The sequence below is a fragment of the Empidonax traillii genome, unplaced genomic scaffold (genome assembly GCF_003031625.1).
Source record: "Empidonax traillii isolate 1590-97213 ecotype Southwest subspecies unplaced genomic scaffold, ASM303162v1 scaffold436:size495813, whole genome shotgun sequence".
Lineage (NCBI taxonomy): Eukaryota > Metazoa > Chordata > Aves > Passeriformes > Tyrannidae > Empidonax > Empidonax traillii.
The window spans coordinates 426,236-439,940 of NW_020955629.1; the positions used below are offsets into that span (position 1 = coordinate 426,236).

General features: G+C 42.1%; 1 protein-coding gene across 2 annotated transcripts in view; it reads right to left on the reverse strand.

The window, feature by feature from the left end:
• The window catches only part of RET (ret proto-oncogene), an 81,993-nt gene extending 73,455 nt beyond the window's left edge, over positions 1-8,538 (reverse strand). Inside the window, exons 1-2 of one of the 2 annotated variants that reach the window (XM_027894651.1) lie at positions 8,436-8,538; positions 7,720-8,047 (exon numbers count right to left, since the gene is read on the reverse strand). In XM_027894651.1, coding sequence (XP_027750452.1) covers positions 7,720-7,765 — 46 coding nt within the window. In that variant the 5' untranslated portion in view covers positions 7,766-8,047; positions 8,436-8,538. Of the gene's footprint in view, positions 1-7,719; positions 8,070-8,435 lie in introns of those variants that run through there. The other variant, XM_027894650.1, reaches the window with a different exon arrangement.
• Between the last annotated feature and the right edge of the window lie 5,167 nt (positions 8,539-13,705).

Consider the following 13,705-nt stretch of genomic DNA (forward strand, 5'->3'; position numbering starts at 1 on the left):
AAACCTGTACCTTGGAGCCATACCCATTGTTAGATTGGGCACACACCAGGAGAGGGGAACTCGACATCAAATGGCAGCAAAGAGACATTTGGCACTCAAATGTAGTGCCAGAGTTTTAACTTCAGGAACTGCTGTGCAATTCTTTACAGGGCTTTGATGCAGCAGTCTCAACCTAAAGCACTTTGCTGATACAGGATAAACCTAAACATATGCCTAAGCACTTCAGAGATGGGAGAAAGCTCTGTTAAAATGCTTTACAAAATTATGTTTTCATACTGGAGGTGCCAAAGCAGCACTTTGCTGTTATTAATAATCAGCATTGGATACTTTCTCCAGAGGTCCTGTCAGAACGTCCCAGTCATCACAGTGCAACTTCACATGATGTCCAGTGCCCTCTACCCAAATCCACTCCCATTGCCCTACCCCCCATTTGAATTTTTGCGGTTTTTTTCCCTAGGAAAAATAAACTTCTTTGCCTAGTAAAATCAAAACTTTAAGCCTTTTTCTGAAGAGAGTTTTTTTGTATCCCTGCCTTTCCCCTCCGTGTTATTTAGATTTCATGAACAGCACTCCTTCGACTTAGTCTTGCACACAACAATCTGGCAATATAAATGTGTTCATATAATTTCCCACTATCTGCTGTTATTCTGTGTAAAAGAAAGTCTGATTGCTGCCCTAGAGTATATACACATTTTAAACCCTCTGCTACTCTGAGATGACCGGCTGCCATAAACGTATGTATTAATCATTCTATACTGGGTATTCCCATCCAAATAGACATAATTACTTACTTCTTTTAAATCAGCTTTTTAAAGCCATAGATTGTTATGGGCTAAATTTCAGTAAACCACAGCTTTTCTTTGACTTTATGTTCCATTTTATTTGTACTAATCTAAACTATTACCCTCCTTCTTGGCCAAACAGCAGGAATACTGGCTATCCGTACCTTTCCCTCAAATGCAGAGCAGCAATGCAAAGAGCTACTTTCAACATGAGAGGTAATTTTTGAGCAACACAGTGGCATGGGGTGGACAAGATAACCTAGTGAATCCAATCCATTCTCACGAACATCTTGTGAACCATTGATATTTCTTACAACCTTATTTCTCTTTGCACAGAAATACTTTTCAAAGTCCACATCAGATATTGCAATATGGAAGGAAAACTTATCAACAAATGCCAAAAACCTCCAGAAGCCAAGCAGTGCAGAACTATCACCTCTTAAGGGAGTCAAGGGGAGTTGCTCTGCACCACCCGTGTAAGGGGCCAGTCTGAAAGTATCAGCGCTTGATGTAAGAATGGTAAACAACTACACACAATTATGCATCTACACTTTGCAATACCATTTTTGTGTCCTCAAGCCACTGGGAGGATTTAAGCCTCATCTCCAAGACACATTTGGAATGGCACTGACATGACTACTGGATGCCTGGTCTAATTCAGTGGCAAAATTAGTCTTTAAGGGGCTTCAGAGAGATGTGAAATTCTTGTCTACTGATGTCAATATGAGTTTTGCCATTTCACATGTGAAAAAAAAAAGATAATGGAATTGCCCATATTGGAAAACCTGGTGTCTCTGAATTAGGAGAAAAACCTAGATTTAATTTTATTATGTGAGACTGAAATTTGTCTCACTTACAAGAAAGCCATAATGGACACTAAAGAAAAAAAAAACAACCACCCATTACAGCAACACAAGCAACTTTGTTATATCAGTTAAATATATTGTTTAATTAGTTTTCTAAAGGCATACACTGAAAAGCCATTAGACAGCCATTAGGAGTAATATATCCATTTTCTTTTTACAATCACCTGATTTACAATCAGCCAAATTTCTAATGTAATTCAGTCAAACAACATTTTTGGCAGTGTTACCCCAGCAAAGTTTCTAATTCCCTTTTTTTTTTTTTGCCTGCGATTATGCTAATTTTCCCCTAAGTTCTAAAGCACTGATGATCATCTTCAGCAGATTTACAGAGCATCTCAGAGGTAAAAACGTGCATAGTATGTTTATGGTCTCATTTCAAGATCTAGAAATCTGAAACTATTCATCTACCTCTACAAAGTAACCTTTAACAAAACCAGTTTTGTGTTTTCCTCATGTGGGGAGAAAAGGGATCACTTCTGATACTTTTTAAAAAAGGTGAACTCCTAAAGGAGCAAAATTCCTCTGGCTATTCACAACCTCAGTTGACTTCTTGTTTTGTTAATAAAAACTTTCTTAATAATCTTAATAATCTTATCAACATGAAAATTTGTTCAAAGGCTCATCGCACTGATGAAAAACAAGATCACATTGTAAAAATAAAGCCTCTGAATAGATTTTATTCTACAGCTTCTCTGATGCTGTTTTTCACTGATGTATTATTGCTCTAGAGATTCTGTAAGGTTCCCCAGTATGTTTTCCCCACTTTGTGTCAGCTCCAGTACGCCCCAGTTTGGAATTATGTGTTAGTCAATCAACAATGCATATGATCTTCAAAGGAGAAAGTTTTTGATGGCGGTACTGTACAGAAAACAGAGAAAGAGTGTGAGACAATGAGCAAATCTGTAGCACAGCTGTTAACTGAACTTGAATCCTGATCTAACCAAACTAATATGCAAACCTCAAATCTATCCTTCTCCCACAGAAATTGCTGTATTTATCCCTGCAATGCTTCAGTCGCTTGCTTTCCAAAATGTAATACAGTTTCAAAAAAATCATCTGGAGAATAAACAATTCTGAAGTGTCTTTAGAATATTTTGGTGAATTTTTAAGCTCTGCTTCTGCCAAACCAAACAAAAGTGGAAAGTAAGGGCTAAGACCAGACTGTACCATGAGCATGCCTCAATCCTGAAAGAGGATGATGTTAACATACACCTCTCTCACATAGGGAACCACCACCTGTGTTCAGGTAAGCTTTGCAATGTTACTAGTACTAATACAAACATACCTAACTTGTTGCATTTGTTACAGGCAATTGGTTATATTTCAGAACCAAGAGACAATTGCAGTCCATCACCAGCTGGCACTACTCAAGTTCTGCCAGAAAGCTGAAGGATGCCGATGTCTGAATAAATCAAAACCTCTCCTCACAGCAGACAGGCTCTAAATGACATTTACGCAACGAGGCTCTCTAAAAAACACCAGGCTTCTGTAGTATGGATTTTTTCCAACCCATGGCATATCTGTGTTTGCTACTTGGCATTATGGGCAAGAAAGCATCCTGGAGGAGCAGGACCAGCAGTGCCAAGCATGGAGGTACAATAACAAGAGAATAAATCCTTTCCTTCCTTCCAGGGGCCATACTGGGAGGAAAGGGACGAAACAAAAATTAACAAAATACATGTGCTCTCACCAGTCACATGTGTCACTTCAGTAAAAGAAAAAAAATATAAGAGACTATAATATGGCATATGGATGGAAAACTGAAGGTGGACATGCTACTGAATATGCATCTTGCATTCAGGTGCAATACAAACTGACTGCTTATGTTAATGCTATGAGAAATCTTGTCTGCTAATCAAAGCATAACAAATGAGTTTTAAGCATTAAAATGATGGCTTTTTGTAATCTTCATATTCATTTCCTTTATAGTGTCTTTATGATAGTAACAAAACTCTTCAATGAAGCCAAAGACCAAGACTCCAACAAACTGATTGGCAGAATTAATCACACCAATACTACGTATTGCCCTGACTCACATCCTCAGAAGGCAGCACATAACAATGACAAGGGAACTAAATATAACACAAATATGGATCGTATTAGCACGAGTTAGGAAAAAACAACACAGTAAATTACTTTCTGTGAAACACAAAATGCTGCAGGTTGTGAACTTCAGTGCAAAATTTCATTAGTGAGGGAACTGGAAGGTGAAGGACCTGGGAACGGGAATAGAATGAGGAGAGACACTAGGGCTAGAGGGCCACAGAGGGTCCAGGCACCTTCCCTGGTAGTTCACAGGAGCACTGGGGTGAACCCTGCAGCCAGTCCTGTGCGAGTGAAGCAGCAATTTCATGGTGCAGTGCAGGCAGCAGCAGGTAGCCAGAGAGAGGGCAAGTGCCACCAGTAGGCTGTGAGGTGCCTGGGGAAGAGCCAGCAGGTAAGATGTTGAACCTCTGGGCAATGAAAAAGAACAAAGTAGAAAGGAACCAAAGGACTGTAACTGTTTTCTATCAGAAAGAGCAGCGAGGTCTGAAATTTTCACATAACCATTGTTCAATCCTCTCCAAATAGGACACGTATCTAATGAAGAGCCTCTCATATTTCTTCACAGATTCCCTTTGACCTTACCCCACAGTCAGGGTTATAATAAAACAGAAGTAAAATTCCGATCATATATTGTCTAACCAGAGGACTGTCAAAAAAATAGGCACACAAATTTGTGTCTGTCTTAGCCCAGTCCCTGACTCAAGTCAATAGCCTGTGCTTCACCATTCGATCTGATCAGCATTGCTTTGATCTGAAGGTGAGGTTTTTTTGTGTGTGTTTTTTTTTTTTTAAGAATCATATAGGTGTTCTTTTCCTAGAGAAAGCATCCATTTACTATCAACAAATACAAATATTACACAGAATATCTAAACTTTGGGGAGAATAACATTAATTTTTGCACAGTTTGTTTCTAAAGTTGGCCTGTCCTTGATTTAGATGCATGAGTTAAGCCAGGACTTGCTGTAAATTGTAACCAGTCAAAATAAAACATTAACAGTAACCCTAGCAGCATGGAAACGTACTGTAAGAATCGATCCCAAACAGATCCAAATTCATTCTTAATGCATATCAGAACCAATACATAAATCTGTAGTTTCACATCACAGTCAATGAAACATAAAAAAAGTTGAATAATCTGTATTCAAGAGCACATTTTTTGAAGCAAGATCCCTACTATTTTCATGTAGAAGCAGGTTTCCCATCCAATTTTACAAAATATGCAAAGTGTAATGCTTGCAAACTTTATTTATTCACTGAAAATGAATTATCTCTTCAAAAGTATTCCTTTAAATAACAAAAATGACTTCCCAGACAAGAAAATCCTACCAAGCCTTTACCGCGGGCACTCTTTTCTACATTTAACTGAACAAGGTCCTCCTCTGATATCAGTGAGCTTTCAGAAATGAATCAAAGCTCCAGCACCAAAACGCCATGCAGCGCAATGTGCAAGTAAACACCCTGAAACACCACAACCAACAGGATGTGAAACTTTTGAAAAATACATGTACACACTCTGTAACAAAACCCTGCATTTCTTTTAATTGATATTGATGAAAGGGACACAAGCCTTAATTTGAGAAGAAACACCCGTTTTGTTTTTGCTATTTCTAGGCTGCTGCACATTAATACCAGTGCCTGCAGGAGACTTTTGGTGCAAAAGCAGCACGGTTGCACTTTTCTGCTTCAGAACAAATGGTCCAGTGTGCTTTTTGAAGCCCAGCAATACAAAATAACCAAATCTAATCCTTTCAACTAACAGCACGCTCACCAGATTGATTACTCCAGCTTACTTAGTGAAATGCCTTTGAGTTATTGTGAACACAACAAACTTTGTTGTTTTAAGAACTTTGGCACTTTTAAGCTTTCCAAAACCCCACATTTAGATAAGCCAAAGATGCACCAACAACAGGTGAGTGCAAGGGTATCACTGCATGTTAACTTGGGGTGGGAATTCTCTATGATGAGGTCTTGGCCAGGTGAGAGAGATTCCTTCACAACACCTGGCAAGAGCATGACAGAGTTACCATTAAGAAACATTGCCTTTCCCCCAGGATGGAGCCCACTGGAGTTTCACTGCATTCCTCCTCTTATGAGGGGATTGCATCATCACTCCTAAGATAGCTCTGCTTCTAACTGGAACTCCACGCATGCAGGGATTTTGCTGGTACCTCCAAGACATAAAACCTCCTCTTACCCCTTTTGTCAACTCTGTTTTTATTACATAAAAAAGGAATTAATGTCACACATCTAAACGGTGTGAAACAGTGCTTCTCCATCAACAGGCATCCATACAACATTGCTAATATGCTAGACTTCTGGAAATGACTGTGAATACAACTACACTAAAGCGTGAGCATAAATGTACACAACTTTTCTCCACCATAGTTTTAGTAAAAATTAAGTCAAAGTTGAGAGCATAAACAAAATATTTGCAATTATAAGTATAAGCAAGCGGTATATAAAAAAAGTCTATTTGGCAGCCTACCCTACTCAAATAAATTAACTCCTATAATATTCCTCCAAACTGTGGACAGATCCAAGAGTTAACAATTTATGGTCACATTTAACAATAAAAAGTCTTTGAAACTATTTCCAACTGCTGAGGTCTGACACTTAGAAAGGTTTAGATATCTATCTTGAATGGGGAGAACACATAGAAAACAGAATCATTTTTCCCCTTGAGAGTTTCAGAGTGTGGTTCATATAAAGCTATGCAACTGAAACCAAATAAGGGTGCAACTGAAGGGAAACGATGAAAAAAAAAAAAACAAAAAGAAAAAAAAAGTCCAAACCAAATACCACCAAAACTTATGAGGAAGCAGCTTGGGAGTTCCAAGCACCGGTTAATTCAGTATGTGCAACAATCTGGGCTATCACAGCATGAACTGGAGTAAACTCATCTGTCCAGCTTAAACAGAAATCACTGAAAATCATCTTCAAGCAAATGCACGTGAATCATTTTGGCTAACGAAAATACACCCCTCAAGCTGAAGAACTTGCGTAAATTACATTTCTCCTAATTCTGCCAAAAACATTAAAGGAAATGGATTTGCCAAAGATAAAAGCAAAGTAGATCATGGTAGATCATCCATTAGCAATACAAGTACGGCTAATTCTTCTTGACAGTGAAATGTCTTGGGATACAACCCATTTTATTTTTTTTCCTAAGTGTTTAGATGCAGTATATCCTATGCATTTTATCCACAGATATCCTAGATTTCAGTACCAATGAGTTTTTACAAAGATCAGGCCTTAACAATAATGTACTAGGAAGAGAAAGAATACAGGCAACTTGAAGCATTTTAGCATACTAAAGGAAAAAATGAAATTTAAAAATGAAACAAAATAATTAAATAAAATAGCAGCTTTATAATCTTTGAAAGTTACACAGGACAGAATTAATAGCTCACTCTACCTACTGTTAAGTCAACTGGTGAACTAAGGAGCTAGTTTAGGCTTTGCTTTTTTTCGTAAAATAATTATTGGTGTACAAAGTTACACTACATTTTCTAGCATACAAGAACTGATTTATTCACGTAAACGTCGAAAATCCATCAGCAAACAAAGCCATATGGAAGAAAAAGAGATATAATGGATTTTCTGTTTGCTTTAGAAACTTGACATCTGTGGGCAGCACCATCTAAGTTACAACCCAGTAACTTTTTGTATTCTGGTAATTTTCATTTACTAATCTGAAATGCATTTTATCTGATGATACAAAAAGCTCTAGCAGGAAGAAAACAGAAAAGGAGTAATGTTTTAAAAATTTAAAATAGGAGCAATGTTTTAAAAATTTAAAATAGGAATACACTTTAATATTCTTCCCTTTCACATCATAAATTTAAAGAACCAGAAAACTCACATCTGTTCTAACTTAGCGCTTAAGAAACGAAGAAAACGTATCAGGGTTATTTATATCTTGTCTGTATTTTGGGAAAGATCTTCGGAGCCGGACCCAGGAGCTGGCGACACCCATCACCCAAGCTCCGCGAAGTTCCCGCGGGGCCGTGCTCGGCGGTACTTACCCCCGCAGAGGAGGAGGGTGCCCGCCGTGCGCCCCGCCGAGAGCATCTTCACCGGCGCCAGGGCTGCTGCGGCCCCGCCTCGGCGCTCGGGCAGCACCGGCCGGGCTGCGGACGGACCCGCGGGGTCTCAGTCGGGCCGGCCCATGGCCCGGGGCGGCGGCAGGGGGCCGCGATGGGAGCACCGAGCCGGGCAGGGACGGGACGGCCCGCGCCGGGATGCCTCTTCGCCGGTCTTTCCCTCGGTCCTCCTGGGTCCGGTGCCGCCCCGCCGCCACCGGCCGGGGAAGAAGCGCCTCGTCCCCTCAGCGGTGCCGGCGCCTCTCGGGCTCTGCGGGGAGAAGCGAAGTCACCAGCGAAGCCCCGCTGGTCGTGCCGCGCCCGCCGCCGAGCCCCCCACGCTGGCCAGGCAGCGGCACCACCCGGCCCCAACCAGCCCCCAGCCCTCCTCCCCGGGCCGCCCCGCACTTGCTGCCCCGCCCGGCGGGCGGCCCCCGCCCCGCCCCGCCCGCGGAGCCCCCGCGGAGCCGGCCCCGCCCCGAGCATCCCCGCGGGCAAGGTGCGGGGACCGGGCGGCGGCAGCACCGCCGGTCCCGGTGCGCGTCCCGGTGCCCCGGCCCGAGTCCTCCGGCCCCGCGCGGAGGGAGCGGGATGCGGGCGGGAGGAGCGGGAGGCGGCGGCTGGAAGGGGAGGAAGTCGGGCGAGCCGCGCAAACACACCAGGTGCGAGACAAAGCGGGGACAGGCGCTGCGGCACCAGGATATGCCCGAGTGGCCGCCTCCCCCCCTCAGCCCCAAACACATTAAACGTGTTGAATAATTAATCCTTGGAAGAGGAGACAATTTTTGCTTGATGGTAGGAGGATGCTGTAAAAGATGTGCGCTACCTGGCAGGCAACCAAAGTAACCCGGAACGCACGCGTCTCGCTGAGCGGCGAAACGCCACTTTTCAAACCGCAGGCGGGAGGGGAAAAGGGAAAAAAAAAAAAAAAAAAGAAAAAAAAAATCTAACCAAGCCAAAGCAGAAATACGCTTTAACAGGTCGGGATCGCCGAGAAAAGCACTCCGAAAAAGCCGCCGCTCGCAAACACCGCCCAGAGCACTCGCTGCGCCGCTGCCGGAGCAGCCTCCGCCCGGCGAACCCTCCGCAGCGCCGAGCCTGCCCCTCGCCCGGCCACGGCCCCGCTGCAGCACCCGCGGGGAGCCCGGGACGGGGCGGGCACAGCCCCGCAACGCCCGCCGGCACCGCGCCCGCGCAGGCTCCGGAGGGGACACGGCGACTCCTGGCTGAAGGAAACCCTGCCCCTCTCCTCTCATGGCATCTTCAACCTGCTGGGGAAATGGTTTTTCCACCGCTCTCCCCAAAGATGATGCTGCCTCCACACAGCTGCGCTGCTCCAGCGATCTGGGCGTCAGGATTCAGACAGACAGATCAGCAGCTACAGCGCTGATGTTCCCAAGCCTTCACACTCTGAAACGCCCAAGCAAGAGCAAGGAGACACGCACAGTAGACTGATACTGAGTGCCATTGCACCTAGCAAGAACTGATATAGATTATTTAAATACAAACCAAATAGGAAATTCTTTTTCTAGACCAGTAAGGACTCTGCTTACAATACCCAGCACTGTAAGAAGCAAAGTACGAGAAACTACCCAATAGAACTGGTAAAAGAACTAGCCTACTTTAACTTTTCTGATAGACCTCCATCAAGCATTCACAGGGTCCTCAGTAAGGCTTGGGAAAACAATAAGCCAAGCCCAAGCACCTGGAAGGGTTATAATGAATTTGAGCTGAACACTAATAACCACCATTAATTGCATTTGAAGCTGCCTGTCAGATAGTATAAATTAAAGTTTCGAATACTTACTCACGTGCTCAAGCATTTGTGAGGCTTTTGCAAGTGCCTGAAAGACGGAACTGGGGAAGTCTCCGTAAACCAAAGGAAAGGCTATAGCAAAGAAAGCAACATATAAAACATTAACGTTAAATCAATGCTTTGTAGAGAAATGTCTTACGTTAAGCTGAGCTTTATCTTAAATCATATTTAAAAGCTCGTGCAGTGTACAAATCAATATTGATGCCATCTAAAATACAGCACTATCATCTGCACTGATAAATGCCAGTTTCCATCCAGGACAAAGTGACTTCTTGGAAGAATTTCAAGGACTTACAATATCTTCTGGCATCTCAGCAACTGAAGCCAAAGCTATACTCTTCTGCCAACTTCAGGCTCTGCTCCAGCGCACTAAAACTGGTTTTAGATGCCATCATGTTCGTCATACAAGGAACAGAAGTAAGGTCACCAGAATAATTTTTTCATTTGATTTCCAGGCTTTTAAGTTAAGCAGATTTATTCATTTTCAGAGGATCATAGCTTATGCACAGCACACCTGGAAAAAACTGGCCAACTTGGATGAGAAAGGGACTAAATACCAGTGTCTTCATTGTTCCAGCTACAGTGATGATCTCTCTTATGTTAACATAATCACCACTCTTTCTGGAGCTGTTCTCCTTTACATTCTCTTTATGGTGAACAAGGAGAAGTGATGGTATATTGAGGAAACATAATTCATCCAGGAAACATAGCCCACCATACGAAGGCAAAAATAACTTAACTGCAGCACCTTTGAAACCCTGAAAAAGCCTGTCAAAATAGAGGCATTTTAAATTTTCCACTCAGAATTGAAACTTCAAGGGGAAAAAATGAAACCCTTCCTGCCCAGCCTGGTTTCCACATCCCTAAAGATGCCCAACACAGGCTGTGAACCATCTGCCCTTGAGTTTACATGAGGAATACAAGCCTACAACAACCCTCTCCTTCCAACAGCTAACTTCTGCTCTGATATGCATAAAATACACGTTCATGTCATTCACTTGGTTTCTTTGTCTGAAGGCCTTTTGAAAACTGAATGAGAATCAGTGCTCATAAATGGGGAATAAAAAAAGCGAGGTGTCCTTAATTTCCCAGATTCGCAGCACTCTCCTAGCAAAAATACTTTGGAAGTAAATCAACACTTTCCTGCAGGCTAGTGCAATTGTGAAACTATGGCTCATACTCTCCCCTGCTTTGACTCATTCATTTGGCACAGCAGGCTGAGCTATTAAATTATTGTAGGTTTTCCTTTTATAAAGGCACCCTGAGATGTCTTGATACCATAATGCTTCCTGAAACTGATGCTAATTGATAACTGTTTCTTGGTTCCATCAGAAGTCTTTGGTCAGGCTCATTTAGCATCAGGGCAGGACACTTGAGGACTGTTCCACCTTGCCGTGTTTTCTAAACACTCACACATGAACACTGAAATATTTTCAGGCAAAACTGCTCCTAGAACATTGTTTGAAATCCAATTCCCAATCAGTTCGGGACTTGAATATTTTTACCCCTGTGCTCTGAGGTTGGTTACTGTAGAGTCTTAGAGTCTGAAGTGCTGCTGTTGATCATGTTAGGAAAAAAATATTTTAAAATTATAAAATTGCAGTCAACACTACTTTGTGATCAAACTGTCAAGTCTTTTATACAGTTACAACTAGGATGGCACTGAACAGATATTCTTCCTGAGGTAGATCTAATAGTAAAAGGAGAGATCAAATTTTGGTCTGACTATAGCAATTTGTCTGCATGGCATACTTAATTCAGGTTCTTATATACATCTTTTTCCACGATTCCTGGGCTTTTTTCCCCTATCCTTCTGTCTATTCCTTTCTTCTCTACTTGTTACATACATCTAACATTTGAACATCCTCTATTTAATTTTTGTCCATTTGAGAGGGCTAAAAGCAGTGTATCTTCCTGACAGTGCCACAAATTGGTCAGAAACACCCAGTACCAAAGAAAACAGCAAACCTGTGCTAAGGAATGTCTCTAGCACAGCACGTAGAGAAGGGAACCAAGAAGCAATTTCTTTCAAGGCAGGAGGAACTGATTTATTCTTGTGGAGAAAGAGTGCTACCAACTGTGTTGATAACATGAAGTTTAAGCAAGAGCTCAGTGTTGTCCAATAAACACATGTCAAGGCAAAACCAGGATTCTTGTGAAAACAGAGACAAGGGACTGGCATAAGTGAAGATGATGTGTGAGAGAAAGCAGAACAGATCATGAGCCTGGGCCAGGATCATGACCAGGAAGAACCAATATTCCTTGGTGACCTGTCAAAGCTATCCCTCTCCTGAGCTGGCTCCAACAGGGCTCATCTGACCTCAATGCTGCTTCTTGGCAATAGGAGTTCCTCCAACAACAGTAGTTTGTGTCACTGTAAATATAATATAGGGCCTTTTTGAAAATACAGTAGTCCTCAAAAATTGCCTGATTTTTGACCATCACATTGTTTCACTGAAAGCATGAACTTAACTATCAAAACCATAATAAAATCATAAATCACACCCATCAGTTTTCTTGGGCTAAAGACCAATGCCATCAGAAGTCAGTAACAAAATAGTTCTCTAACCATTGATTTATCTGAAAGTTTCACCTGCTTGACCTCATTGCTGCAGGTTCCCATGAAGCACAGGGTGATTATGCTACAGCATTCCCATGCAAAGAGGAAAAGCATTCTCCCATACTTGCCCACAATGGGTGTTTTCTTGTTTCATTTCCACTCAGGATCTCATGTCATCTTGCATCTGTCTTGTTACATTAGCCCTCAAAACTGACAGAAAACTCAATCTCAGTTTTCCTACCATTGTTCAAAGGACTGTCCACAAATGTTACCTATTATGCCAGTAACAAGGCATATGGAGTGCGTGTTGTTGTGATGCACTGACACTCGACTGTTGCCCTTTCAATAACGTAAGTTTCAAAATTCAGTGAAATCAAAGCTGCATTTTCTATACTATTGTGGGCCAGCGGGATTACGGGAGCCCAGTGAAATCAGGATGTAACCTCTTGCTGGGGTGATGCACCCTGCCCCACGTGAGAGAGCCCCTGTCATTGCAAGGCTGGTGTGCATGTTGCAGGGCATCCAGCAGAGCTGTGCTGGTGGCTGTCATTCCATTGCCACAGGAATATCCCCTAGCTAGCATCAGGGACAGCAACAGGGCTGGTGACTCATGATTATCTCATTTGCAGAGACAATCATTTTTGCCTGGGACCATACAACAACATAATCCTAACAGTTGTAACCCACAGGCACCTTGGCATTGAGGCTCAACATTTATTCCATTACTCAAGAGGCATTGATTTCCCTGAGGTATTAGCAAACATTATTATGATAAATCTCTCCACATCAGTATGAGCAGTAAAGTTCTTGTGAACTTTGAAGACTGGATTTTTCTAGCTTTTAAACAAACATTTTGGATCTGCCTGGAAATGTTATGAACATGCGCAAGCACATTTACACATACCCCATCAGAATTTGAATGGTAGGGGGTATATCCTTTTCCAGAAGTTACAGTACAACTATTTAGAGAAATACATTGAAATTGGCAGCTGATAAATTAAAACCAGCTAACAAAATATAAAACATCCTTTGTTGACTCTTCTCCAGGTCCATTTCCAGCAGATAATGTACTACTATGATTGTAGCAATAAAAAGATTATTTTCATCCTAGTTTCTTTGAATTAAGTGTCAAATATAACAGCCCATCTGAGAGATGTGAAACCTTAATTCCCTACTTGTTTATAAAGAACTTACAGCCTGGGTTATGACCAAGTTCACTGCCGAGCTGAAGTACCCCTATAGTGACCTGAGGGAGGTGAATGTGTTGGAGAGTAATTCTGTCCAATGTACAGTCAGATCCACTCACCATGATTTACAACTCACCAAAACTATTTCTGAAGTTTGTTGATGACCCTAAAAATATTTCATCTCCAACTCAAATAAAAATAGTAACATCCAGATAAAGCTGTGATACATCTTAAATGACCAGTAAATATTTGTGAACCTGAGCTTACATTTTATTTCTTTGTTACATAGTACATTTGGCTGCAGAAAACTTGAAAATGTAAACACAGTATACCCCAGGGGTTTCAAACCTGAAAAGCAAACCTAAG